The sequence below is a fragment of the Colias croceus genome, chromosome 23 (genome assembly GCF_905220415.1).
Source record: "Colias croceus chromosome 23, ilColCroc2.1".
Taxonomy (NCBI): Eukaryota; Metazoa; Arthropoda; class Insecta; order Lepidoptera; family Pieridae; genus Colias; species Colias croceus.
The window spans coordinates 7,769,243-7,796,819 of record NC_059559.1 but is presented as its reverse complement, the minus strand read 5'-3'; the positions used below and the strand labels follow the sequence as shown (position 1 = coordinate 7,796,819).

Genomic DNA, 27,577 nt, shown 5'->3' with positions numbered 1-27,577 from the left:
CAGCCGCACAGTTCCACCACCGGACCTCACGCCGTAAAAACCAGTTCCATCCGCACCATCTGGATGGTTGGCGCTCCACCACTGTCCGCTTCACCCGCAACTTCCTTCCGCGTACGGTGAAACTGTGGAACGATCTGCCACCTGCGGTGTTCCCGAACAACTACGACATTGGGGCCTTCAAGAAAAGAGCGTATTTGTCCATTAAAGGCCGGCAAAGCACCTGTAACACTTCTTGTGTTACAAGTGTTTATGGGCGGTGGTGACCACTTAACATCAGGTGGCCCACCTGCTCCTTTGCTTGCTCTGACATAAAAAAAAAAAAAAAAAAACTTATTACAATTAAAACATCTAGGGCCTTTCTTATCACTTTTGGGCAAGTATTTTTTTGTGTTTGTATAAAGTGCAGTAGTGTCTAACATTTTCACTTCCTGTAGTAATTTATTTTTTACTAAGTCAGCACTAATCTTCATACCGGAACTTTCTAAGCCCATAATCATAGGCTTATACATATCTGGCAGCCCTGCCAGCATTAATGTGCCCAACCACTCATCATCGACATGAAATTTTATATTCCTTAATTTGTGCGCGGCTGTCATAATTTTATTTCCATAGTCTTCCACTGACAAGCTGCTTTCTAAATCGGTGTTAATCAGTTCTTTTAATAAGCCAACTTTCCGTGTCAGTCCTTGGTCTTCAAACGCCTTTGTCAAATTGTCCCACACCTGTTTTGCATTTTGTGCATCCTGTATGTGCACATATAAAATTGGGTCGATCAACAATATAAGCTTTGATTTTGCTTTGGTGTCTTGCTTCATTGCGTTGGGATCGGAAGCATCTGGTGCTTTCAAAATACAGTTATGCAAATCTTCATGTTGGAGGTATGCCGTAACTGCAAAACTCCAATTTGCCCAATTGTCACGTCCCCTCAACTTCTCGATTGACATTATAGAGTTAGTTCCAGCCATATTTGTAATTTTTATATAAATCTGAAAAAAAAAAACTTAGTCGCGAGCCGTTACCGTGAGGTTATGCACGCGGTAAGTTTGACGAACTGATTATTATTTATTATTCGACTGTAATCTGTACTACGGCAGGTTGGCCTGGGTCCATAACCTGTTGTTGTAATTAAAACACGGTTTTACAAGTTATTAGAAACTTTAGAATTAGAAACTGTTTTAATTAAATCAGACACAATTAGGTACAGTTACAGTCACAGACGACGCGAAAAAGAGGAACAAGGAAGTCAACCACAGATTATAGCTATAAAATAAATGACATTGACAATGCATCACAGATCTAGTACAATGCACAATGTAAATGTAAGAAGGCTGCAATTTCAAATTTTAACAGTTATTATAAAAAACTGAAGGGAGACGATGCAATAATAGACGACATAGATGGTTAATGTGATGAACCCGACTTTGATTTGGATGAGGAGTAGGGTAACATTTGTGTTTTTTTAAATAAAATAAAAATAATAAACATTTTTAAGCTTTTATTTTTGTCATAGTTTGGAACATTTTTGCATTTTTCTTTCCGCAGCCTACACAGCTACTTCCATACAAAATGTATTATGTAATAATGATCCACGCGCAAGTTTTCTTGAATATCTACGAAACTATTAAAATTTATTTACTAAATACATGCATGTAAATTAGTTTAGAACACTTAGAATAACATAAAATTAAAAACATAACATTTAGAACTACAAAGCCAGAGAAATACCGAAATAAACTTTAAACTCTATTATTTCGAAATGAGGTTAGTGTGGACTGAATCATTTTTGCTTAAATCGGTCCAAATGAATTTGAGAAGAAATCTCTTATTAACGCAGAACACGCAGATGTTTTAAAAAAAATTGGTGTGCTTAATAAAGAAATCGTAAAACGTCAGATTTTAAGAAGTAAAACGGGTAAAGTTGTAAGGAAGAAATATTCGCCTGAATTGCGCAGTTTCGTTCTCACGTTCAATTTTTATTCAACGAAGACATATACATACGTCAGAAATACATTCAGCACATGTTTAATTATAAAGTAATTAGGAAGAAATTATAAAGAAAATTTAGTTAAGTCAAATTATAAGTATTAAAATAATGTAAGGCATTACAACGTTCACTATAATTTTTCTCGAAACTCTATTTTACAACATACGCCCTGTTTGCACCCAATGCTTCAATTAGTAAATAAGTAATAATAGTAGTCATTATTTATTGTTCATTAACAATAATGGATTGCGAATTCGTAGAAGGTGATGCTGTTATGCTCCCAACTTACGCTCAATTTCGCGCCTAAATCTCATTTTTTTTTTGTTTCTAGACAAAAGGCAAGCCTCTTACAAAAGAGGAATCGAAGTTTTTGCTTGACCTAATTAATAGAAAGTACAATTATTAGAACTAAAACCACGAACGCCACCAACAACAAAATGAAAAAAGAAGAGTGGGTTCGATTGACCGAGCAGTTCAATGCTCAGGCTACGAATTGTCCTAGGACACCTCAGCAGCTGCGTTTGAAATGGGAAAATTTAAAAAAGGATTCACGCAAACGCAGCATGAAAATAAATTAAGGTTAGCTAGTCGTGTTAGTTACTGGACTTCAGAATGAAGTGACATATTACTTCTATTTACCTACATTGACTTTTTAGACTGGTGGTGGTCCTGCTGATTATATACCCTCAGATGACATACTGGACCGAATTTCTAGTTTGCTTGGAAGTACTGTGCCATTTGGGGGTGATAACGAAACAGTAGGTATCGATATTGGTGGCATGAGTGGAGATGGTGGAACTAGTGTTGACGGTATTGGTGATGGGTTTGCTAGGGTTTCTGCTGAAATAAGTAGTGTTGCAGATTTGATGCCTACATCAATTAACCATGGCATTGAGATTGTTGAATGCAACGATGAGGGTGATAGTGTCACAATCAGGTTTTGGAGAGTGTTGGCCAAAATGTGTTAACACTAAATAAGCCAAAGAGATTTACTCTTAGTACACCGAGGACAGGTAATTTTTGTTTTTCAAACCCTATTCTTAATGCATTTATTACCTCATGTGTCCTAGGTCCATCATTATAGTCAGTGTGCTGTCTATCAATCAGTCACAGCAGACAAAACCTATTATTTTGTAAAAACATTTTAAAATAGTATATCTCAGGAAGCAGAAGAACAGCTTTTACCAGTATATGGTTTGAGGTAATAAGAAAACATCGAGGCGATCCTCGCTGGACACCCCGGGAATGAAGCTTTATATGCTCCAAGCTTATATGCTATACAGGGTTACTTGTAAAACACCGGCAACCTCGCAGGACAAGATAGCTAACATCATAAGCTATATATTATATATTATATTATACATATATTATATTATAACATTTGTTCTACGACTTTTGATAATTTGTTAGATTTTATTTTCATACAAAAATAAATATTCATTTAATTTTCCGTTTGAATATTATAAACTCTACGCCTCCCGAAAATTACGTAAACTAGAAGCGAACGAGAGGGGGAAGGGGGCGTCGCGTCGTCCATCCGTTAGTGAATAGAACATAGACTTACAAATGTTAGGAGAGTACAATAAAAGTTTAAAAAATCATTTAAAAATAATTTATTGCGTTATGCCAAAAGTCATAGAACAAATGTTGTTACTTATGATGTTAGCTATCTTGTCCTGCGAGGTTGCTGGTGTTTTACAAGTAACCCTGTATATACATAACAAAGGGCGGACGAAGAGGGCTTCTTGCAGGAGCCATACCATGTTTGCAGGTATTTATAAAATTTTAAAAAATTGTTTGATATTATGAAAACATGATTGTTTTGGTTTTACTAATCCTATTTGTTTTGATAACAAATTTTTAAATAAGATGAAAGAGTACATTTGTTCCTTGAAAATCTATGTCAAGAGGAGATGGAGACATAGACGTTCAGTGACAATGACAATTACACAATGAAAGCTCGTGTTGTCTGCATAGAGTGAATTTATTATTTGCATAGAGGGTTTAAAAACATTTTAAAATAGTATATCTCAGGAAGCAGTAGAACAGCTTTCAAAAAAGAATGGTAGAAATAGAGCCATGTGGTTTATTTATACACGAAGAAATACCATATTTAGGAGCTACCCGAGATGGGATCCGCAAGGATAAAAGTAATTGAAATGAAATGCCCTTTCTTTAATGTCTGCGTATAAATTACCATTTAAAGAAGCAGTAAGAAAAAGTCCCGTTTTACAAAATTCAAAAAGATAAAACTATTGAAATACACAAAAACCACAACTGGTATTTTCAAATTCAAGGGCAGGTTCATATAGCGCAAAAATCAAAACGCCTTTTTGGTCTATGGCTGGGTGAAAATATTCCGATGAAAACAGAAATAATAGAAAAGGACGATAACTTTAAGAAGGAGAAAATAGAGCCTAAACTATCAAAATTTTATTTAAACTGCGTGTTACCTGAATTAGTAGACCCTCGGTTTACGAGAAAAATGCCCATTCGCGACCCTGTATATAATATTTAAAAGTCAATAGAAGCAAAGATTTGTAAAAAATACTTCAAAGATAAAGGCAAAAGAAAAAATAAATAAACAAGAGGCAATTTGATTTGAAAGCATACATGAAATCTCAGAAACGAACGTGATCGAGAAGAATGTACAAAATCCTGTGTATTCCTATTATTAAAAAAAAAATAAAACAACATGTGTATCTGATTGCGAACAAGAGGCAAGTATCTTTAGTGAGCAAGAACGAATGAACCGATACATCAATACAATTCATACAGTCACAAAAGTAATACATTCTTCACTCTCTTACTCACTAGATGACGTAGGTTTCATTTGATGTACATAGATTAAAAACAACAAAATTATTACCTAATAAGGTCATAACGCATAGGGGTAATATCAACCGGCCCGCCAGAAGCCCCGACTTAAGCCCACTCGACTATTTGTATGGGGATACCTCATAAGTAAGGTCTACGAGGATAATCCGAGAAACTGAACCCAATTGAAGCAAAACATCAGGTTTGAAATTGCAGCAATATCGAGAGCTTTGTTTTAGCGTTGAGCGTGTTATTGCTAATCTCCGTTCCCGATCAACGATGACTTAAATATAATATCTAGTTGGGCCGACTCTTAACTCTCTAGTTCTCAATCCAATGAAGTCCAAATTTATGGTGTTGGGAACAAAAACGATGATCCAGAAAGTTTTATCGTATAACCCAGTTTTGCACATTAAATTTGGACCGATTGAGAGAGTTGTGTCGACGCGAAACTTAGGAGTCATACTGGATGATGGTATGCGTTTTGAGGACCACGTTCACGAAATAGCGAGGAACTGTTTTTACAGGCTTAAAATTCTGTATCAAGTGCGTGATTTTCTAAGTGAAGATTTACGTGTGAGGCTTTGTGAAACTTTGATCTTATCAAAATTTAATTATGCAGATGCACTATATGGGACAAGATTATTGGCAAGAACCGAACGCGTAATTAGGAGAGTCCATAATGCTTGTGCGCGTTTTTGCTATTGTATCCCTCGAAGAGCGCATATCTCTCCATTTCTTAACAAATCCAACTCGCTATTTATGACTTTCAGGAGAGAACTACATTTTAGCGTACTTTTGTTCGGTGTTGTTAAGAACGGTAAACCTGCGTACTTGCATCATAAACTTGACTGGGCCAAAAATGATTATAATACTAGGTTCGCTAATTCCGGAAGCATTAAGTTATCGCAACATTTCTCTTCGTCATTTCGTGGTAGTTTCCGTTATGCTGCTTCAAAGTGCTGGAATAATTTACCTCCCCCTTTACGAAATCTTTCTTCAGTGCCATGTTTTAAAAAACGTCTGAGGTTTTTGTTGCTCCAGCATCAGAAGCAATTACCGATAGGAGTTCGGCCCGTCCGCGTCGCCACATATTTGAGACATTGATCATTTTAAGGTATTTTATTGTGTATTTATATAATATCTAACACTCTCCCACTGTTCGCAAAATAAAATTAACCTCTTGATCGCCGCTAGCCCCGATCGGGGCGCGCTATGACGTAATACGCCATTCTGTTCAATACCGAAAGCCCCGATCGGGGCGCGCTTCCTCATCGACTTTAACCCAAAATATAATATATTTAGAGTCTACTTTTGTTTGAACAAGTTTAGTCATAGACAAACATTGATAAATATGCCATCGAGTCAAACGAAGAAATACAGTGAACTATGGACGCTTCTATATTTTTTATCTACGTTTAGAGGCCTCTTTGTTTGAAGTGTCATTGTGCAACTCGTGCGTGTTTATTCGATTTTTGTAAGGTAAGTACTATAAAATATCGGATAACTGTTACTAAACTGTGTTATTGTGCATATATTGAAGCTCTGTAGATAATTGGTTATAAAAAATACATTGTAATATCAGTGATTTTCAAGTTCAAAAGTGACTACCTATAGTCGCATATTTCCGGAGAATTCATTGCGATTTAGGTTCGTGAATACTATAAAATTACGAAAACACTCAATTGAAACTAGTTTGCATTCAGATTTGACCTTTTTTCTAATCATTTTTATTAGAAATTTTGTTATAAAAATACGAGAATTTCTGTATTCGATGTATCAAAATAACGGTTTTCTTGATAAATTCCCAGCACGCCATTTTGATCCCTATTTGTATGAACGTACGGTATTGAATGACTTGCAACTTTTTTTTACGACGCATTTGAATAGTTACTGAAGGTGTCGATAGCTTTATCGATAGATCGACAGATGATTATGGTTGGATGTATATTTGTATATTATATTGATATGTATTTGTAAATATGAAAGTTTGTGTATTCGCAAGAATAAAGTAAATAAAATTTATTAGTTACGTCTTGATTCTTAACTACTTCAAAAAAGGGAGTTTGTTGATTTGATTGGTATGTATGTGATATTGTGAGAATTGCAGTTTTTGTGTATGTTTGTCTGTATCAGTTTCTAAGAGTGTATAGTTTCATAATTGTAAGTATATTTTTAAAATTGTTTGTATGTTTGTCCGCTATCTGTAAAAAAAATACTATTGATGATTTTAAATTGGTTTAATTGTTATTTATTTATCCTTGTAGAATGTCGCGGTCGTGGAACGTAAACAGCGAAGCCCCAGCCGATTTTTTAAACTTACTCTATGCTGATGAAGAGGAGGAGTATCTGAGTGACGTGGGCAATAGTGACGTGGAGGTAAAACACAATTTGCTTTGGAACTTGAATTATGTGTTTTGTTTTGGAACTTGTATTATGTGCGTATATAAGATAAAAATGTTTAATTTTTTCGGTACTTGAAAAGGTATTTGTATACTTGCTTGGGTGTGGGGTGGGCTGGGTGTGTTTTTTTTTTATGGAACACCAGTCATTTTGGGGAAAGGTTTTATAGATCTGATATCTGCATATTGTTTATATTATGGTGTAATGTTCTAATATTGGCTAATATTATTTCTTCTTCCTTTATTTTTTTTATTACGATTGGGGTAGATAGCATGTTGTATGTTTTAGGATGACGATGAAAGGAGCCCGCCGCAGTCGCCAGATGCTCCTCCTTATTCGCCACTTACCTCGCCAGAAGGGAGCGACAGAGCGAGGTCGAGGTCCCCAATTTGGCATCAGCCATCTGAATCGTAAGTTGTATTTAAATTAATCTATACAGGATGAAATATGTTTCTCTGTCATAAAAGTTCGGCAATTTTTTTTTGTTTATGTTTTACGATGTCTTATGTCTTCTGTGTAAAATCAAATTAGCATATCTCTTGTTACTTTTTTATTTCGGTTTGTCTTTTATTTGTCTAATAATGGCAATTATTTTTGCAGAGCACCAAGAGTGATCGCAATTTTTGCTGAAGACGGCACGCCATTGGAGGCCGAGCATATTGAAGAGAGAGAAGAGGACACCACATTTTTAGCCACTGACGCCCACACTATTTTTGTTTACCCGAGAGAAAGAGGAAGGAGTGAACGAAGGAGTGGACGAAGGGGTGGACGCCGAGGCGATCGGGGTGGACGAGTAAGGAATGTACGTAGGCGTGGGCAAGGCCGTAGGGGTCCTCAGTGGGAGGTGGGACACCCATTGAATGAGATTTGGGTGACAGATGACGATGTGCCTGATGAATTGAGGAATATGGTGATGGATGTGATAAATAGAAGGATTGCATCCTTCTATTTATCATATAATATATATATATATCCTTCTATAATACTGAATCATTGCATCTGTACAGTCACGTGGTCTTCTCTGAAAATCAGTGCAGCAATACATTTTAAATAATGGTTGCTGCTTTGCTGACGGGGAGTCCTTTTTGCCTCCATTACTATCTTTTTTTTTCTATTTTGTGTATTAATTACTAAGAGTTACATGGTGGCAAAGAAAATGATTTCTACACACTACTTGAAACATACTTTGCGTATCTTTTGATTTACAGAAAGTTCTGAATACGCCGTATGGCCAAAGTATGTTACTGTATTACAGTCGCAAATTGGCTGTATATAATCTAACTTTTTACGAATCTGGAACTAGAGAAGGCTACTGTTACACTTGGACGGAAACAGAAGGAAAACGCGGAGCTAACGAAGTGTGCACTGTCTTAGAAAAATACATCAAGATGGTGGACGGTCGTGGCTCTATCAAACATCTTCTGTTTTACAGTGATGCCTGCCCCGGACAAAATAAAAACAAAATCGTCCTTGCTTGTATCCATATTTGTCTACAAAAATGCAAGAATATAACTAGCATCCAAATGAATTATCTCTTGCCCGGACACACTTATATGCCAGTGGACTCAATGCATTCTGTTTAAGAAAAAAGTGTTACAAACACAATTGTTTGGGCACCATCTCAATGGCCGACAGTGTTTAATTTAGCCCGAAAGAATCCTAAGCCCTATCATGTGAATGTCTTAACATTTAAGGATTTTTGCGGCTGGGATATTGTCGCAGATAAATACTTTAAGGGAAATCTGACGGGAAAAATATCGAAAGTAGGTAACTCAATCGTTGTCTTTTCATAATTACACTTAGGAGACTATTTTGATATAAATATTATAACTTTAAAAATATTACAGGTGCGTACAGCGACATTTAAAAAAGCTGAACCACAGAAGATGACAGTTAAATATACAATGGCGACGGATGAAGCAAAGGAAAACATTGAAATAATTAATAAAAACAAAAATCTACAACCGAAAAATATTTACAAGAGTCGCCTACCTATATCAAAAAAGAAATACGAAGATTTATGGAAACTTTGTACAACAAAAATAATTCCTGAAAACTACCATCATCATCATCATCATCATCAGCCCATATACGTTCCCACTGCTGGGACACGGGCCTCCTATGAGGGTACAGGCCATAATCCACCACGCTGGCCAAGTGCGTGTTGGCGGATGACACATGTCGTCGAACTTTTTAATTCTTCGACATGTCGGTTTCCTCACGATGTTTTCCTTCACCGTTCGAGCAGTGGTGATGTTACAACATGCGCAGATAAATTGAAAAATCAATTTATTTCCTGCGCGCTCGCCTGGTCTCGAACCCCGGACTTATCGATTCAAAGTCCGAGGTCTCACCACTGAGCCACCACTGCTCTAAAACTACCATCAAGAATATGCAAATTTTCCAAATGCCATGAATATCCAGGACAGCCTTCAAGAAACGGATGTCGAAGACAACGTTTAATTACAAAAAATGGCAACAAATTAAAATTCTAATTATTATTAAGTTAAATAATATTTTTTATACCTAAAATTTTATAACTATGATTATTTCAAAATACTACATAAATACATATTCTTCATACGGGTATGAAGGATCTAATTATGCATCCTAATTGATTGATCTTTTCGTAAATGATACCAAATAAAGCTAACATTTGTGATTATTATATTTTACTTTAAATGACATTGTTTAAGTTTTTTTTTTTATCAAGTAATAATTATTTAATAAGAAGTTTAAGACAAGACTGATTAAAATAACGTTTTTTTTTTTTCAATAAAGATTATTACGAAACTGTGTACATTTTGTTTTAAAACCATTATATTTTTTTGCGATATTATGTGATTAACCTATTATGGTTTTTTTAGCGTAGATATACCTAGAACTACCTGGATGAGACCTCGCGCGACTGCTAATAAACAGGATTGAGTTATTTTGTTGCCACTTGTCTAATTTACTTAATGTCAACTGCGCCATAAGTAAAATAGATTTAAATTTAAATCATATTTTCATACATTAGTTTTTTTTATGACACAATAGTACTAACTTACTATAATATAAATCGTTTTAACGTACGGTATAAGTGACATATTAGAACGTTCAGTAATAATACCCTCAGACATTATTAATCCGCAATGCACGTTAGTAATATTTGCGTTAGTACAATTTAACAAACCTGCGCTGTTAGTATTTTTTGACACCGCACCCCAAATATATTTCACAGATTAAGTACTTTCTGTTTACTAACTTCATAAAGTAAAAGTACTAAAGCGACAGCTATTTCCTGAATTAAAATAAGTATGCAGAAGGTTTTATTTTTATTAGATGCGTAATAATGTCACAAAACTTTTTCTCCTTAAGCATTTTTCGATGCATAAATCAGAAAAAAAGTTATGTCTGGTTTTGTGGAAAAAAAAAACTTTGAATTGATCTACTGTAAAAAGGCCTTTTGGCGCTTCAGTAGTATTGGCTTTCCAGTGACGATAAGAAGGTTCCTACATTTTAACAATAACGAAAATCATAAACATACAGACTACATAAGATAAGACCAGTAATAGAGCACCTAAATGAAAGATTTTCATCTTTACCTTTAGACCAACGTCTGTCTATCGACGAACAGATGTGTTCTACAAAAATTGGTCCCTTTTTAAAACAATATTTACCCAATAAGCCGCATAAATGGGGCTACAAACTTTTTGTATTGTGTAGTCTAATGGGTTATGCCTATCGCTTTGAAGTATACTCCGGTCAAAACGATGGCACAACCCTGGTGAACCCGATTTTGGCGTAACCAATAATGTTGTTATTCGTTTAGCCCGCGTGATACCTCGTATGGTAAATCATATAGTATTCTTTGATAATTTTTACACATCCCTGCCTTTAGTATATTATCTGTCGAAACAAGGAATCCACTGCGTTGGAACTGTACAGCAAAATAGGTTACCTAAGTGCTGATTTACACAGGATCAGTAACTGACTACAAATTCGAGGCAAATCAGCGCTGACCCGAAAAAAAAACCCTGTGAAAACAGATTTGAAGTCAGTACAGAGGCTTGAAGTCTATGTAAACAGTTAAAGTCAGCCGCGGCGCCGAAATTGGCGCCGCGACTGACTTGTCTACTGACCCTGTGTAAATCAGCACTAACTGCAGACTACCAGATAAAAAAGCTTTGATGAAGACATCAGTTCCTCGAGGTACCTATGAGGAACGAGTCGCTCATCACGACGGAGTTGACTTTTCCGCTACTGTCTGGAAAGACAATAAAGTGGTTACTCTTTTATCTACATACGTAGGATCACAACCCGAAGGAAAAGTTAGCCGTTATGACAAAAGGGTGAAGCAAAAAATCGATATTCCTTGTCCCAAAATTGTTCAGGAATATAATATGCATATGGGGGGAGTGGATCTGATGGATAGCTTCTTAGGGCGGTACAGAATAAGAGTCAAAAGCCGCAAGTGGTACCTAAGGCTATTTTATCACTTGCTGGATTTAGCGATAATAAACTCTTGGGTGCTAATGAAAAAAAATAGCACTGCAAAGGGCGTTGCTAAAAAAGATCTGTTGAATTTAGGCGAATTCCGTAATGAGTTGGCAGATGCCCTTTAGGTTACGCTAATGGATCCAAAAGAGGACGGCCTAGTAATAGTTTGATTGAACAAGCGTACCAAGCTAAAAAGCTACGAGGCCCGACACATCCACTCACCTCAACGGATGTGAGGAAGGACGGGGTAGACCACTGGCCGGCGTTTTCTTCTAGACTCAGATGCAAAATGCCGGCTTGTAAAGGTACAACGCCGTGGTCTTGTACCAAATGTCAGGTACCACTGTGCCTAAACGCAAAAAACAACTGTTTCACAAATTTTCATACTCAGTAATACAGAGCGTATTACAGTATTACTAAGCATCTATAAAAATTTGTGAAACAGTTCTTTACTTTACTTTGACCAATTACCTATAAAAAATAAGGTAGCTAAGTGCATACTGATGTATTTCTACATCGTAGGTATTTTATATAAAAAATAAAAATATTAAAATTGATATCGATTTTTTATTATGATTTTCGTAATTCTGACTTATTTTCCCATCCTATATATTTATTTCATTTTTTTACATTAAATCATGCAGGTAAGGGTTAAGACCAGACGATAGCAAGAATGCCAAGAATAATGTCATAGCCAAATATTTCTCAGCTAAAAAACAGTGCTTGGATGCGAAATTGAGTAATATTCATTTAGAAAATGAAAATTATAAATTCAAAATGGCCCAACTTTTGTTTGAAATTGAAAAATTAAAAATAGAATTAGAGAAATTAAAAAAGTAGGTAATAGGCTTAAGGAAGTATGATTTTGTAGTTTTTTTTCTAAATAATTTAAGGCATTATACATTAAGATATTGCTCAGGCTCATATTTAAATTCATTAATAACATCAATATCAATCAATATCAATAACATCAACATCTATCAAGAAAATTCTAATGATGTCAACACCTTCAGGGGCAATGAAGAGGAACTACTCCACCCATATCAGGACCAGAAAACAAGCAAAGCTCGAGTATGTGGATACAGATGCTCTTGTAGATTATCCATCTCAATGGTTCGAGAGGAATCCTGGAAATAAGCCTCAGGCAATTGTACCAACGACCTCTCTCTCTCTTGAAGAGGTTTTAAGTTCGGCTAGAGGCGGCATCTTAGCTTCAGCCCTTACACTGCCGACAGCTAAGTTGGCATTATATCTTTACGGAAAGCAATTGGTTGATAAAACAGATGATGTCTGGGAGAGCTTTCAAGTAAAGATATGTGACAAGGATGAGGATGTGACCCCATGGAGCATTGTATCCATAGTCCCCGGTTCTGAGTATCAGCCTACTGAGAAGACTGCAATCCCTAGTTAAGATTAGATCAGGTAACTCAAGTTGATCCATCATCATGGCCAGGGAGAGCAGTTGTCTTGTATATACTATGTATTAACAGACTACTGAGGGTTACGAACGTTGAATACTCAGCCTTACTTCTCAAGAGAATGGAACAACAACTAGCTGCGGAGGGAGGCCAAGGGATGTCTCTAAATGGGGCCACTGGGGTCTATGGCAGCTGGTTAAGTGACAGAAACTTCTTAAAGTTGGTTGCTGCTTATGATATGTTTCTATATCGGTTCAATAATCATGAAGATGAAGAACACGTTTTAGGGACTGTGCAGGGTTGTTATCCATGGGATTTGCTATGGGAATATTGAATGTAGATGCTGGGAGCCTTATGGATTGGGTATTCATCCCTACAATGGGTGATGAAGTACTAAGGCTGACTCATCCTGGACAAGAATCTGGAGACAAATATTCATATTTCCCATATCAGTCTGATTTGAATCTAGTAAGCAGAAGTGCATATTCATCCAATGCGAATCCTTACCTCTTCCATTGGATCCAAATTTTCGGATCCCTTATTGGGCACAAAAGATCGATAAATGCCAGAATGAACTTCGAGGGAAACCTGGCAGATGTAGGGTTAAATGCCATAGTCCTAGTATGGGCATTTGCTAGAGGAGGTGGCCTGGCACCACAATTTGAGAAGGAAGGGGTCAATTATTTCGCCGATCCTCAACTAGGGAAGACAGGAGGTGATGATGATGATGATTATGATGATAATGCACCTGAAGGAGAGGCTAAATCAACTAAGAGTAAAGAAGATTGGCTATGGATCGAGACCCAAGGAAGAGATCCGTCGACTTGGTATATGCTTCTGAAATCAGGAGGGTTTAGAGTTCCTCCAGTTGTTTCTAATTCCATACGCCGTCAGAGGAGCCGAATAGGAGAAGTAAGAGAAAACTCTGTAGGAGAGTATGTGAAAGAGAAATTGGTTTACTAATTAATTAATTAATTTCTTTCCAGATTCTAAAATAAATTATATTATACCCGGAATATTTGGGTGCATTGATTGTACCCAAGTAGCTATCATCAGACCGGTACAACATGAGGAACGTTTTTACTGTAGGAAGCATTATCAAGCTTTAAATGTTCAATTAGTAAGTACCAAGGCAACAATAAAAAAAACATTTATTAATCAAAAATCTTTATTCAGTCTTGTTTCTTTACTTACAAACTAAATTATTTTTCCAGCACTTTGATTAAATTTAAATAAAAGTAATAATATAATCAAGTCATTTTTAATTATCAACAAATTATTAAACAACTTCTATTATTTTTATAATCACAGCCACTTAAAAGTATTTACAGATTAAAAAAAAAACTCCAATAGATAAAGTAAAATGAATAGACTCCGGCCGTCTGGCCACTCGGCTCTTCTTTCAGCACCACCGCGAGGCGAAATAAACCCCCCCCCCCCCCCCCCCCAAACTGAATAGCATTCAACGGCAGCATGTATGAATATTTTACAATAAAATTAAAAAAAAAATTATATATATTTTGCTTTAGTATAACAGTCAACGTTAAAACTGTTTTCTTTTATATTTTCAAAATTTGTGATGCAGAACAGAATATTTTAGAATTTAGGTGATGACGCTAGCCATGGTGGTGCCTCCCACGACTCCTTTGTATGAAATAGTCCTCCGTTATAAAATTATATAGAAAATATATGGTTTCTTGGTATGTATGTACAAATTTGAATGTAAAATAATTTCAGAACATACAATAATGATTTTTTTATTATTATTAGGTGATTCTGGGTATGCATTAAGAAAAACAATGATGACACCAATATTGGACACAGTTCCAGACTCACCAGAAGGACACTACACGAACTTGCATATCCGGGCAAGAAACATAATAGAACGGACAATTGGGCTACTGAAAGCACGTTTTTGTTGCTTGTTTGTTCATAGGGTGATGCTTGGGTGATGGGTATTCACCTGAAGCAGCGGAGTTTGTGGAGTGCAAGACAGCAGTAATCGACCTAAAAATTAATAAGAAAATATCACATCGCTTTTATAAACATTGTGTTAGTTTTCGTTTTATATTTAATTGTATTAAAAATTGTAGTTTTCTTACGATTATATTTTGTTTTATTTCTTTACAAGACTGACATAATTTGTATTATACTACTTGTATACTATTTTCATGGACCTATAAAAAAAGACGGACGGAATATCGCTTTTGGGAGAATGAAATTTTGAAATAATGACAACAGAATGGCAACAGCTGTCCTGACGACAATGGCGGCTGTATTTTTTCTATAAATTTTGCCATTAAAACAAAAGAAATAACTTGCTTTCCTGTGGAATGTGACCAGAATGGTCTGATAAAATAATCAGATTCTAGTTTCCAAAGTGTGCTGGATTCACTCACAATTTATGCGAAAAATGTAGAGTCGCGTGTTACACTAAAACCAAGACTTGCTTCAGAAACGTAAAAAAATTTCTTTGATTTATCAAACAAAAGAACAACTTTAGTTGTCCAAAGAAGTTGACGTTAAAGTTAAAGAAAACGATAGATAGCTAAGGAGAGAAGTTTTAAAGCACGTCTTGCCAATCCTGAAAAATTAGTTGTAAATCACTAATTCCGTAAAGTCACATCTAAAATGTCAGAAGCTGGAATTTTTTTACTTGAATACAATATAAACAAGCACTAAAAAACCTAAAGGGAGGCGGTATACCTGAAGAACTGAAGAAAAAGGAGGAGGAGGGAATTTAAAAGAAGCCCTAAATTATACACACTTGTACAAATATTTCACATTGCCATCTTCGAAATCACTGCGAAACCTGCTGGCTCAAATAAAAATTTCGCAAGGGATTAATGAAAATAATTTTCAAAATTTTAAAAGACTGTCAGAGGAATGAATGAGGATAACTATGCACACTCATCTTTGATGAAATGTCTCTCACACCGAACATCCAATATGATGCAGCAAATGATGCAACTGCAAGGCTTTAAAGTCATAATAACGAAATGAAAATTGCTAATCATGTTGTAGTGTTCATGATCAAGGGCATCAAAAAGAACTTTAAGCAACCAGTAGCTTACTTTAGCCTGCAGAAGTTAGAGTTAAAAAATATAATCAAAGATGTGATCAGGCATGTTCACTTGACTGGCTTAAAAATAAAATAAAATATTGTGTTCCGTCTGTGACCTTGAAACTAATGTCAATGCACTAAGTAGCTTAGTACTGGACACAAAGAGAAATATTTAAGAAATGAAAAAGAATAGCGTTATGAAATGTATGAAGTGGATTCAAAGCTAACAATTCCTTTTTTTGATGTTCCACATCTAATAAAAGGCTTAAGAAATAATCTTTTAACAAAAGACATGCAGATTATCGATTTTAGGGATGAGACTAAGAAAAATGTATAAAATGGGAATACTTCCAGTTGTTATATGAAGCAGACAAAAGTTACGGAGAGCTTAATGTGTAATAATATATTGTGACTTTTTCGGCTCATGCCTTTATGTGTCTTGCAGGTTCTTGAGCTCATACTTGGTACAGTCGATCAGGGTTTTGCAGTCTAATTTAAACTCTTTTTGTTATGTAAAGGTGGAACTAGATTCTCCGTTTATCATAGAGACAGGGATAGTACATTTGAGTTTTTTTTTTTTTTACTTTTCAGGTATGTTCACAAAATCACAGAAGAGCATATACACCCAGAAAAAGAATGATAGTGAAAATGCTACCCTAATATTCAACCTTGCTACAGAACACGTGACAGTAGTGCTTCTACTAGATAAACTATTTGATAGTTTAAACGCGGGAAGCTTTCATATAATGAATGGAAAAATTTATAGAGGTGGAGTGAAAAAAAAATTCACCCCACCATAAGTTATGGCAAGACAGCTTAACGTTAAAAAAAATGCTAAATATTTAGTTAAGAAAAAAGACGGTAAAAAATACGCATTGTTGAAACATCTGCGCCATCGATCGCAATATTTCTTGTTCGAACCCGGATTTTGGATTTTTGGAGACGCAATCGGTGAAGAAGTCGCAAAGTTAGAACCCTGCTTATATCGCTTCTGTATTAATATATTATTATATTCTGGGGTAACTCAACAGACGCCACAAAAGTATTTTTTCGTAAAAAGCATTACAATGTGTTCAATAGTGTAGGGAACTGCTGTCAACTAGGCCAGAGAGACCCGACCAAGTTAATAATACCAAAGTACAGTAAAATTCAACTATTGTGAAACCTAGTGAATATGAAGACATTTTTCGCCAGTTTAGCACAGTCACAACTAACAGTGATGTCTTAAAGACCCTGTTAGTGACTGGAATTCAGCAACATCAACTATCTCGAAATTGTCAGCCACAATGTACATAGGTATTACAGTGTAATAATGCTACACGTACATATGGCAACTGAATGTGTAATCTTCAATGGAAATCCATCAAGAAAATCTATCCACAAGTACTCGGAGGGCATCTGCCGTGTTAGGGGTTTCAAGAATGAAAGTTTGGCGTACATTAAGGAATGATAACCAGCATCCGTATTATTATAAAAGGACGCAAGAACTAGCAGCTGATTGTCTCCCTAGATTTACATTGTGTGAGTGGTAAGGCAGCCAAATAATAGTCAATCCAGATTTACCATCACGAATTTTATGAACTGATGAGACTACATTTACGCGATGCGGGCTGTCGAACATTCACAATGAGCATGTATGGGCACAAACGAATCCGCATGCGATGAGACAGGATAAATTTCAACATAGATGGACTATTAACGTGTGGGCTGGTATTGTTGGAGATAAATTAATCGGCCCTGTGTTCCTGCCGAAAGCTCACAGCCGACAACAATCTCGACTTTTTAATGACTACTTTACAGGACCATTTGGAGGATTTACCATTGCATACATATTGGGACTTAATTTTCCAGCATGACAGTGCTCCTGTCCATTATGGACGTTGTGTTTGAAATTATTTCAATACAACTTTCAATGGTCTCCGAAATCTCCAGAGCTAACCTTGAATCGGACTATGATGACTCATGTGGTTCATTTGCTGAAGAAGACGACGATAGCGATTGTGAGATTCAAGAAGAAAATTTCAGTTATCATATAGGAGACTACGACTATTTTAGACAGAAGCCGTAAATAAATTAAAAGAATTAAAATTTGAAGACACATTAGCAAAATAGCTTTACAATCAGGAAAACCTCGTCTTTTACGGGTGTCATCTGTAGATCCAACCGGAACGGAACCGGTCTGTTGTAAAATATTATTATACTCGAAATATTAACCAAGACCCACTGGAAAAGTTTTTTGGACGGACTCTAAATTGTCGCAACATTTACCCAGATGCTAATACTTTTACTACGCATTTAAGTCCTTATTATTTTCAAATCTGTGGAGCCCACGTTCCAAATTTGACCCCTTATGACTTCTTTCTGTTTCATAATTTGAAAAAATCACTCGCTGGGAATAGATATGGATCAAATGAGGAGGTCATCGCCACCACGGCGGCCTATTTTGCAGTTTGACAAAACCTTTTTTTCGGACGGGTTAAAAAAATTGCGAGCATCGCTAGGCTACTTTCTGGATTCCAGAAAAACACACACATCTATTATGAGTTACCAACGTCGAGAACCTGACCGCCGGAGTGACCGCCGTCAGGCACCTCCCCCTTCATCATCATTCAACAAGTAGCGAGAGCCGGATGAACCAAGAGGTTTAGAAACGCGTGCCGCTAGGGCGCGCGGTAAAACGAACAATAGAAGAGGCAGCAGGTTGCCGGTTAGAGGGGGTTCAAGTCAAGTGTCCCTCCCCGGTCAGATGAGGCGCGGACCTCTACTCCCCTCCCTCCACCACCAGCGTCCCGGTGTTTTTGCTCCGCTAAATGGCACGGAAACGGCAGCTGCTCACGGAAACGGTAGCTGCTCTAGACCTTAAGGAGGCCTCAGATGTGATCCGCGAGGCAGCCGAACATTGCAGGAGCGCACAATGTCAGAAGAAACCTGCCGCCTTCAAGCTGCGAACGACTGGTTACAGGCAGAGTTGGACGGCCTGCGCAAAGAAGTAGCCGAGCTAAAAGCGGCCCAAACCGCCGACCTGATAAAAGAAATAATGCGCCAGGTCGGTGAAATGGTGAGTGCCAGGCTAGAAGGTGCCAGAGACCGGCTGCTACCGGAAAAACGTCTCCGACCTCCGCTAGCAGTGGACCGTAGAGCATAAGAGCGGGAAAAAGACGATTAGCTAAAATTATTGACGTAATTTTGCCAATAATAGGTGATTATACATTGGAAAATAATTTGATTAACTTAACCGTAGAAGAGTTGCCCTTGAACGACTTCGAAGTCATAACCGAGTTTGAAGTGATTGACCAAAAGCATGAAATTCAAAATACACAGAAGTCTGAAAGGACTGATTCTAATGCAACACAGGATGGTGACTGCGATAAACAATTCCCCGCTAATAACACCGGAAGGAAGTTATTGCGGAAAGTTTTTAGTTTTATTTTTTTATTATTAATATCTCAATTGCTCCTTAAATGCTCCATCAGAATCAGTAATTGCTCCACTTCTATAATTATTAGTTAATTAATTTAATAAAAATATCCAAATACTGACTATATATAACTTGATTTCCCTATACAATGAAAAATATTCAATTTTCATATTTTTTTTATTTAATTCAAAAAAAAATGCTCCCGATTTGCTCTATCAATTACAAAAAAAAACAATTTTCATAACTTTTACAATAATTAACTGAAAAACTATGTTTGCATAGTGCTGCGCTGCGCTGTTAAGTCATCAATTGTCGTTGCGACGCATAAGGACCATATTTACATGTATCAGCACTGCAGCGATATCTATAGACCTTAATGTTTCTGTTTTCTTATTTATCCCTTAAGCAAATGCTCCGGAAGTTGAACATTTTCCACAACTGACAATTGAAGACTTAACTAAATTCTCAATTGACACCTATCACGTGAGGTTAGCACGGTCATACTGCAGTGAACATTTGAAAGCCACGGGAGTATTTAATATGGAAATATATAGAATATCTTGCGGCAGTAGAGGGCAGAAACAATAATACTTTAATCAGGTGCAGAATTCAGTCACGACATGTTACGACAAAAATGTATTATAGGTACTTATATTATGTTTGATGAGACCATAAATGGGATAAACGCAATATCAGAATATTACTGCTCGTGCTACCATGGCAAAAGGACATTAGGCAGTTGCGCACACATTATTAGTGTTATCTATTATTTAGGGTGGGCTAGATATCAAGATCACTTTGACCACCCCGCATTGGGTATGGATTATGTTTTAAGGGACATAGAAATTCAATAAAGTTTTTTTTGACACATTAGTTTTATTTTATTGTTAAAAAGCCCCAAATGATATGTACCTAAATCTCTGATCTGCAATGTATCATCGAATATGACAATTTTAATGAATCTTAAGTTGATTGTTGTACTAGAACTTCAAAAATTATTTAATCCAGCTGCATCTCCAGGGCACCTAGATACATCCCATAGCTACTGCATCGTTATCAAGTTGCATATATTTACGAATTTTGTAGATAAATAGGCATTTTGACAAAAACATAAGGCAATATTTGGGTGTTAGCCATTGATTTCGAATATAAAAACTATATAATTTAGTTATATAAAAAATAACTAAAAAACTGATATAATATGTCTCGTTTCTGTCGGGTCTGGGTTTTTTTTCTATGGGTAGAGACCGTTCTCCTTTAATCGTAAATACATACTGTATGGTTTAGAATTTGCAAACTCTGTGTATCCAAACGTAGATATGTGACACTGACAGCCATTCGAGTTTCGTCGCTCCGTTATAGACGTGTTTTTGAGTGACTGTGGTAGTAAGGACAACATTTTTTAAAATTGTCGACCTTCAAACGTTGCAGATTCTGCAGTACACGCAACCAAGAAAAACGTTCAAAATACGTATGCGAAATTTGTAATGTTGCATTATGCGTTGATCCATGTATGAAATCGTTCCACCAATCTCATTCTGGGGATTAAAACTATTTCATAATAAACAACATAAATAATAAATAAGTGATTCAATAAAAATAATTTGTTTTACTTCCCACAAAATAACCTCTACCTGAATTTAAAAAAATAAATATAATTGTTTTTAAAACAAATTAGCCAGATGGGACTCACACCCAGAGGATTGAAATTTTAAACGAATGTTCGCCAAGGACCAATATAAAGTAAAATTCACAAACTGGAAAGGGTCAAACGGGACCTATTTTACCCTTCGGAAGAAACGGATTCATGATGGAAACAAAGGAAAAATTTTACTTCTTGTTGACAACTAACCTGCCCTACCGTTTTGTATCAAACCTTCAAAACATAGAGTTGGTCCTCCAAATACGACTAGTATCTTACAGTCAACGGACCCAAGTGTGAAACTAAAAGCCTAAGGAACTACACAAGGAAATTATTGATGGAGCTAGTCCAATCTGAAGGTAAAACTCTGTTAATATAGCAGCAAGCAGGGATATAACACAGAAGTGATAGTAAAAATGCTTTTCTACCTAGTTACTACCTATATGGTGGTCCTAGTTATTGCTGATATCAGTTTCGGTACATAACGGGATTATCAGAGCTACTGGGTACAATAAATGTACCTTTGAAAATGATGAGGGACCCCGTCATTACCAATCACAGAAGAAAATGGGCATATTGTAACAACAACCTCATACTTTGGGTTTATTAAAATGGCAATGCGACAATGTGAACAAGGGGACAGTAGTATCATTCTTCACTTGTGCAGAGCACATACTGTGTATACAACCAGTATATTGACAAGTGCAAGTCCTACCTTGCCAGTAATTATAGGCATGACTATGTCTTTTGTCTTGATGATGATAACAGTTATATTATCACTAACCATATTTAAAAAGAAGATTAAGTACATATTTGTTGAAACTATGATGTTCTTTATAATGTCATCTGATAAAAAACGTGCAAGGGAAATCAAAAGGTATAATAAAATAACTGGAAACAATATTGAAATAAAGTTCAGGCCAATACATTACAAAAATAAGTTTATAATGGAAGAAATTATTGCCAGACATCTTACCCTAACTGGACACTCAAAGTCTGATGAAGCAATATACTCTGAGATTGTTTACAATAGATCTACAGAAGCAAGAGAAATAAATAACATTTGTAAAAATATTAAAAACGTTTTCATATACGCCGATGATTTCATTTTGTATGTAGCTGACAATAACATAGAAAGAGGTAGTAGACTATTACAAAGTGCTGTGAATGATTTTTCTGAGATGCTGTTCAGACTGGGATTAGAAATCTCTCCGAGTAAAAGTAAAGTCTGTTTGTTTCGGATATGTGCGTGAATCGTATTGTTTATCGTGACTAAGTTTCTCAAGAAAAAGCTTATTTGCTGAATGACAGACTAAAGTACGAATGCAAGTATACACCTTCAAGGAAGATAGTTCAACAGCAATATTAGCAGCAATATCAGCAAACACTGTTCATTCATGTGATCAGATCCTTTATCGTAAAGCAATGGAAGAGTTTGTTACAATGATAAATGCTATGATTTGTCAACTTACTCATTGCTGTTATCTGATGGCCAAAGTGCATGTTTCCATGATTTAGAAGACAACAAATTAATAATTAAACTTAACAATATACATACAGGGTTACAGGTTAAGTCGACCTATTCCTGTTAAGAGCGTGTAGTAGGGATCAAAACAAACTGATTTGATCTTATAATACCATATCCAAAAGTTAGCCGTTGAAGAGTTATTGCAATTTTATTTTTTTTTTTTTAAATGCCACTTTATCTTCGCATTTAGCGTTTAGCGTATATCATCTTGATAGACACTCACATTTATATGATACTGCTAACTATGATATTACAAAATCTATGATATGCAATTGATATGGATCAGGCTTATATAACTGAAAATTTACACATAAATGACAATGAAAAAGAACCAAATAGGAACTCACCGGAATACGATAAAATGTACAAGTTGAGACCAATGATTCAAGAGCTTAATAAATTGTTCCAGCAGGAAACAGGTAATTCAAGTAAACAATCAATAGATGAATGCATGGTGAAGTTTAAAGGAAGATCATCTTTAAAGCAGTATATGCCAAAGAAGCCAATCAAGCGATTCTGTAACCGGCTATCTGTACCAGTTCGAAATTTATACCGGGAAAAGAGACAGTATGGGAGGGACTGGGGTACAATGTGGTTAAAAAGCTGTCAGCCGGCCTTCCTGAGAACACTCTGATAGCGTTTGATAACTTTTTCGCCAGCTGTAACCTAATGGAAGATTTGTACGAAAATCAAATTTTTGCTGTTGGTACAGTTAGAGTAAATAGAAAAGACCTTCCGGAAATTTTTAAAAAGTCTCAACCAAAACATTTAAGACTTGAAAGGAACCAATTTGCAGCTGTAACTGCTAAACCAATTACAGCAATCAAGTGGCTTGATACAAGGGATGTTAATATTCTTACAACAGCTCACCATCCAACTGACACAGTATTTGTAAAGAGAACTCAGAAAGATGGTACTAAAAAAAAAGTTCTCATCCCCACAGCTATCGCTCAGTATACGCTCACCATGGGAGGCGTCGATCACTTTGATCATTTCAGATCATCATATCCGATCAATAGAAAATGCAGGAAATTTTGTATGAGATTGTTTTTCTTTATGTTTGATGCGGCAATCATAAACAGCTATATAACCTACAACACTGTGCATGTAGCAAGTACTCATTCTCATAGAAATTTTCAATTGCGATTGGCTCGTGAGCTGATATCAAATTACTCTAACAAGGTAAAACGCCAGGTTGTTTTCAAAAACAAAAAGGGCTCCAACTTTTGAGTTCCAGATGCGATACGTTTACTCAATGTCGGCGTCCATCTTCCAGATGAAGGAAATACTTACAAAAGATGCCGATTTTGTAGCACAAAAAAAGAGGAGAGAAGAACAAAAATAGTATGTTCCACGTGCCAAGTTGCACTATGTGCAAAGAAATGTTTTAAATTATTCCACGAGGCTTCACCCCAAGAATAATTATATTTTTAACACGCTTTTAGCTTACTTGTAATTAGCTATATTAATTATTAGAATAAAAATGCGATTGCAATACCGCTTTTTATTTAGCATTCATAGGTAAATAAAATAAAAGTTCGTAACGCATAAAAAAAATTAAAAAATAAATGAAATGAAAAAAGCGAAACCAGGTGAAATACTAGTATATGAATAACAACAAAATTCCTTTTGCCTAAATAGATGAAGGGAATTATTTTCCCACTTCGAGACACAGTGCACATACATAATCGGGCAAAGGGATATTATTTCCCACCCAAAAAAGGGGGTAAAAAATACTTTTTTTTTAATTCTCTAGTATCTATTTACACTATTTCCACTGTAACTTACTTTCTAGCCGTAACACAGGCGCGAGCCTTATTAAGGGTTAAAATTAATTATTTTGTGCTAAAATAGTAAATATTAGTAATTATTAACTATTTTATTGATGTACAAGTGAAAATAATTGTTTTGTATAACGCGGAGGTCAACGTGTCAACGGTTATCCGAATTCAAACATCTTCTCCAATAAACCAGGGGAGTACTAGTTTTATAATTTCATATTTAATTAAAAACAAAACCTACATTCATTTGTAATACTAACACCGCTCATATTTAATGAGCTACGTCACAATAAATACATTCGCACAAAAGTTACCGTCTCACTTTGCCTGACAAGTTGGAAGCAATTTAGAAGACAAAAACTTATCGCCCCAGACAATGTTATTCTTTACTCTTTACTACATCATACCGTTAATCATTAATCAACTTTCAGTACTATCATAATTGTATTCAGTTATTATCTCTTACATTTCTTTTCATCTGTTTCATAATCTTAAAAGTACAACATGATGACCCGCAAGGCAGTAGCTAAGGACATGGAGAATAAATTAAAAGCTACACTCCATGATTTGAAAGCTTCACAATCTTTATGTGAAAAACTCATACAAGAGCGGGATGGAAGTGAATTAGAGATTCAAGAAATAATAAACAAGAAAAAGGCTTCATGTCCTATCATATTATAAATAAAATTTTAAAGGGAGATATTGAAGAGAAATATGGTAAAACAATGGAAGAAATTCATAAAATTATTCTTTTTTTATTTGTAATAATTGCGCAGTACGAGGCTTTTATCATATGAAATCTGTGTTCGTCGTAAATTGTTTTATAAAATAATTAATGGTTTGCCCCGAACTCTTTTCACGGGTCCAAATAGAAATTCCTCGTCCCAGTAGCCATTTGTTAAATCGAAATAGTTTTCAATTATCACAATGTAGAACAAAAAATAGGGCAACACTCTCCACTATAATATGGGTCTTGTTCATATTACAACAGTATAAATTGAAAAATTTGATGTATTTCCACTTCTCCAGCCTCTGCTAGGAAAATTATTTGTGAAGAATGCAAAATTTATTGTGTATCTGTTGTGTACCAAAATATTGACGAACTAGCGCCACCTATGTACTTTTCTAAAAATGAGAACATGTCTGTCAGCAACCATATCTGAATTTTATTAAGTAATGGGCCCAGCAAATTAAAAAATAGTCATTTTGAGTAAATTATTGCAGTTAAAATGGCAGGACATTATTCGTTGAACGTTCTAAGTTGAAAGGACGTGATAACTATGACGATTGGGCATTTCGCCGTAGAAAACTTCTTAATCCTTTAAGGCATCGACATTACGAACAATGCTAACCTAAGTGAGCAAGATGATCGGTAAGCTAAGGCAAAGATGGTGATGACTATCGACCCATCGCTCTACGAACACATCAAGAATGAAACTACAGTGCATAACTTGTGGGCCAAGTTAAAGGCGTTATTTGCCACTTCTGGATTTAAGCGTCGCATCAGGTGACTCATATCATTAATTTCGTCTTGAAAACTCGGATTCAATGACTGCGTATGTGACCCAAGTAGTGGTAAGTGGATACTGCTCAAAACCTGAAAGGTATATACTATACACCTTTACCTATATACTATATAGCATATAATAGTCACGCGGTCACTGAGTACTATTGTAGTTGCATACATGGACGTATCGCACTTTATGTAGTTGCGCCCATATTATAAGCATCATATACTATCTTGTATGGGCGAGGCACAAAAGTGATTTGATTCAACCTGCGGTTTTTAGACCTTAGTATGTTTGGCCTTCAGAAATACATGTTGCTACTTACACAGAAACATGATGAGGGTACAGAAATTCATGCTGACTTCTGGAAAACTTATGATTGCCTTCCTCAATATGAATATATTAATAAAAATTACACAGTGACCCACAGAACAGATTTGTGGCACCAGATGGGACTCACACCCAAAGGATTGAGAGCCACGGATGTTCGCCAAGGACCAATATAAAGGAAAATTCACAAACTGGAAAAGATCAAACGGGACCTGTTTTACCCTTCCAAAATACAAGAAACGGATTCATGATGGAAACAAAGGCAAAATTTTACTTCTTGTTGACAGCTTCCCTGTCCACCTGTTTTATATCAAACCTTCAAAACATAGAGTTGGTCCTCCAAATACGACAAGTATCTTACAGTCAACGGATCAAAGTGCGAATAAAACTATAAGCCTCAGGGAACTACAAAAGGAAATTATTGATGGAGCTAGTCTAATCTGAAGGTAAAACTTCTGTTAATATAATGCATGAAGTAATTTTTTTATCTAAATCCTGGGAAAGTGACACCCACAACTATACAGCACTCTTTTCGAAATGCTGGCCTTTGTACCAATTCTACGATTGATGAGGTGGTGCGGGCTGAAGACACAGCTATACAAAACCTTGTATATGATGACTGTTTTCAATTTGACTGGAAGAAAGACATGACTGTGTTCAAAAGTCGAAGCGAGGAGTTTTCCGGGACGTGACAGACTCGACTCCAAGTGACGTATTTGGTAGGATATTTGACGTCGAGTTCATTGACTTCTTCCTTTCAATTCAATCCTTTGTTTTATAAAATGCTAATAACGTTAATAATATAAAATAATAATATTAATGTAGTTATATATTTTGCAAAATTTATTTGTAATAATAAATAATAATTTTATTTAAATCACCTCATCTGATTAAAGTCTTACGACTGATTGCAGATCACAATAAAAAAAGAAAAAAAATCAACAACACCAACAGAAATTGCTCGACAGAGGGAAAAATATAAGCGGGATAGGCCAGCCAATAACATTGAAGAACTCTAAACACACTGAGTGGTTGGCCTAATTATGGCATACGTATATTTTTAAGCTCCTTTTTTTAACTAAATTGTATATTTTTTTTGCACATGACCATAATAAACTTATTTTCATTTCATTTCATTTCAAGAAAAAAATTACGGCCCGCCGAATTCCACTGTTCGCCCATCGTTTGTTGAAGACACTAAC

General features: G+C 35.8%; 2 protein-coding genes across 2 annotated transcripts; both read left to right on the top strand.

The window, feature by feature from the left end:
• The first annotated feature begins 5,358 nt into the window (after window positions 1–5,358).
• Window positions 5,359–8,258, top strand: LOC123702260. Its single transcript, XM_045649953.1, has 4 exons — window positions 5,359–6,451; window positions 7,069–7,180; window positions 7,493–7,614; window positions 7,805–8,258. Exons 2-4 carry the CDS (start codon window positions 7,070–7,072, stop codon window positions 8,256–8,258), a joined length of 687 nt encoding a protein of 228 aa, XP_045505909.1. The 5' UTR covers window positions 5,359–6,451; window position 7,069.
• A 5,155-nt stretch (window positions 8,259–13,413) lies between these two features.
• Window positions 13,414–18,236, top strand: LOC123702259. Its single transcript, XM_045649952.1, has 2 exons — window positions 13,414–14,039; window positions 18,101–18,236. Exons 1-2 carry the CDS (start codon window positions 13,414–13,416, stop codon window positions 18,234–18,236), a joined length of 762 nt encoding a protein of 253 aa, XP_045505908.1.
• Window positions 18,237–27,577: the final 9,341 nt, after the last annotated feature.

Excerpts from the sequence above, each read along its gene's own strand:
- LOC123702260 (XM_045649953.1), top strand. The coding sequence starts at position 7,070 with ATGTCGCGGTCGTGGAACGTAAACAGCGAAGCCCCAGCCGATTTTTTA. Across the intron at positions 7,181-7,492 it reads TGGGCAATAGTGACGTGGAG|GATGACGATGAAAGGAGCCC; the intron begins GTAAAACACAAT and ends TGTATGTTTTAG. Across the intron at positions 7,615-7,804 it reads TGGCATCAGCCATCTGAATC|AGCACCAAGAGTGATCGCAA; the intron begins GTAAGTTGTATT and ends TTATTTTTGCAG.
- LOC123702259 (XM_045649952.1), top strand. The coding sequence starts at position 13,414 with ATGGGATTTGCTATGGGAATATTGAATGTAGATGCTGGGAGCCTTATG. Across the intron at positions 14,040-18,100 it reads AGAGAAAACTCTGTAGGAGA|AGCTAACCTTGAATCGGACT; the intron begins GTATGTGAAAGA and ends CGAAATCTCCAG.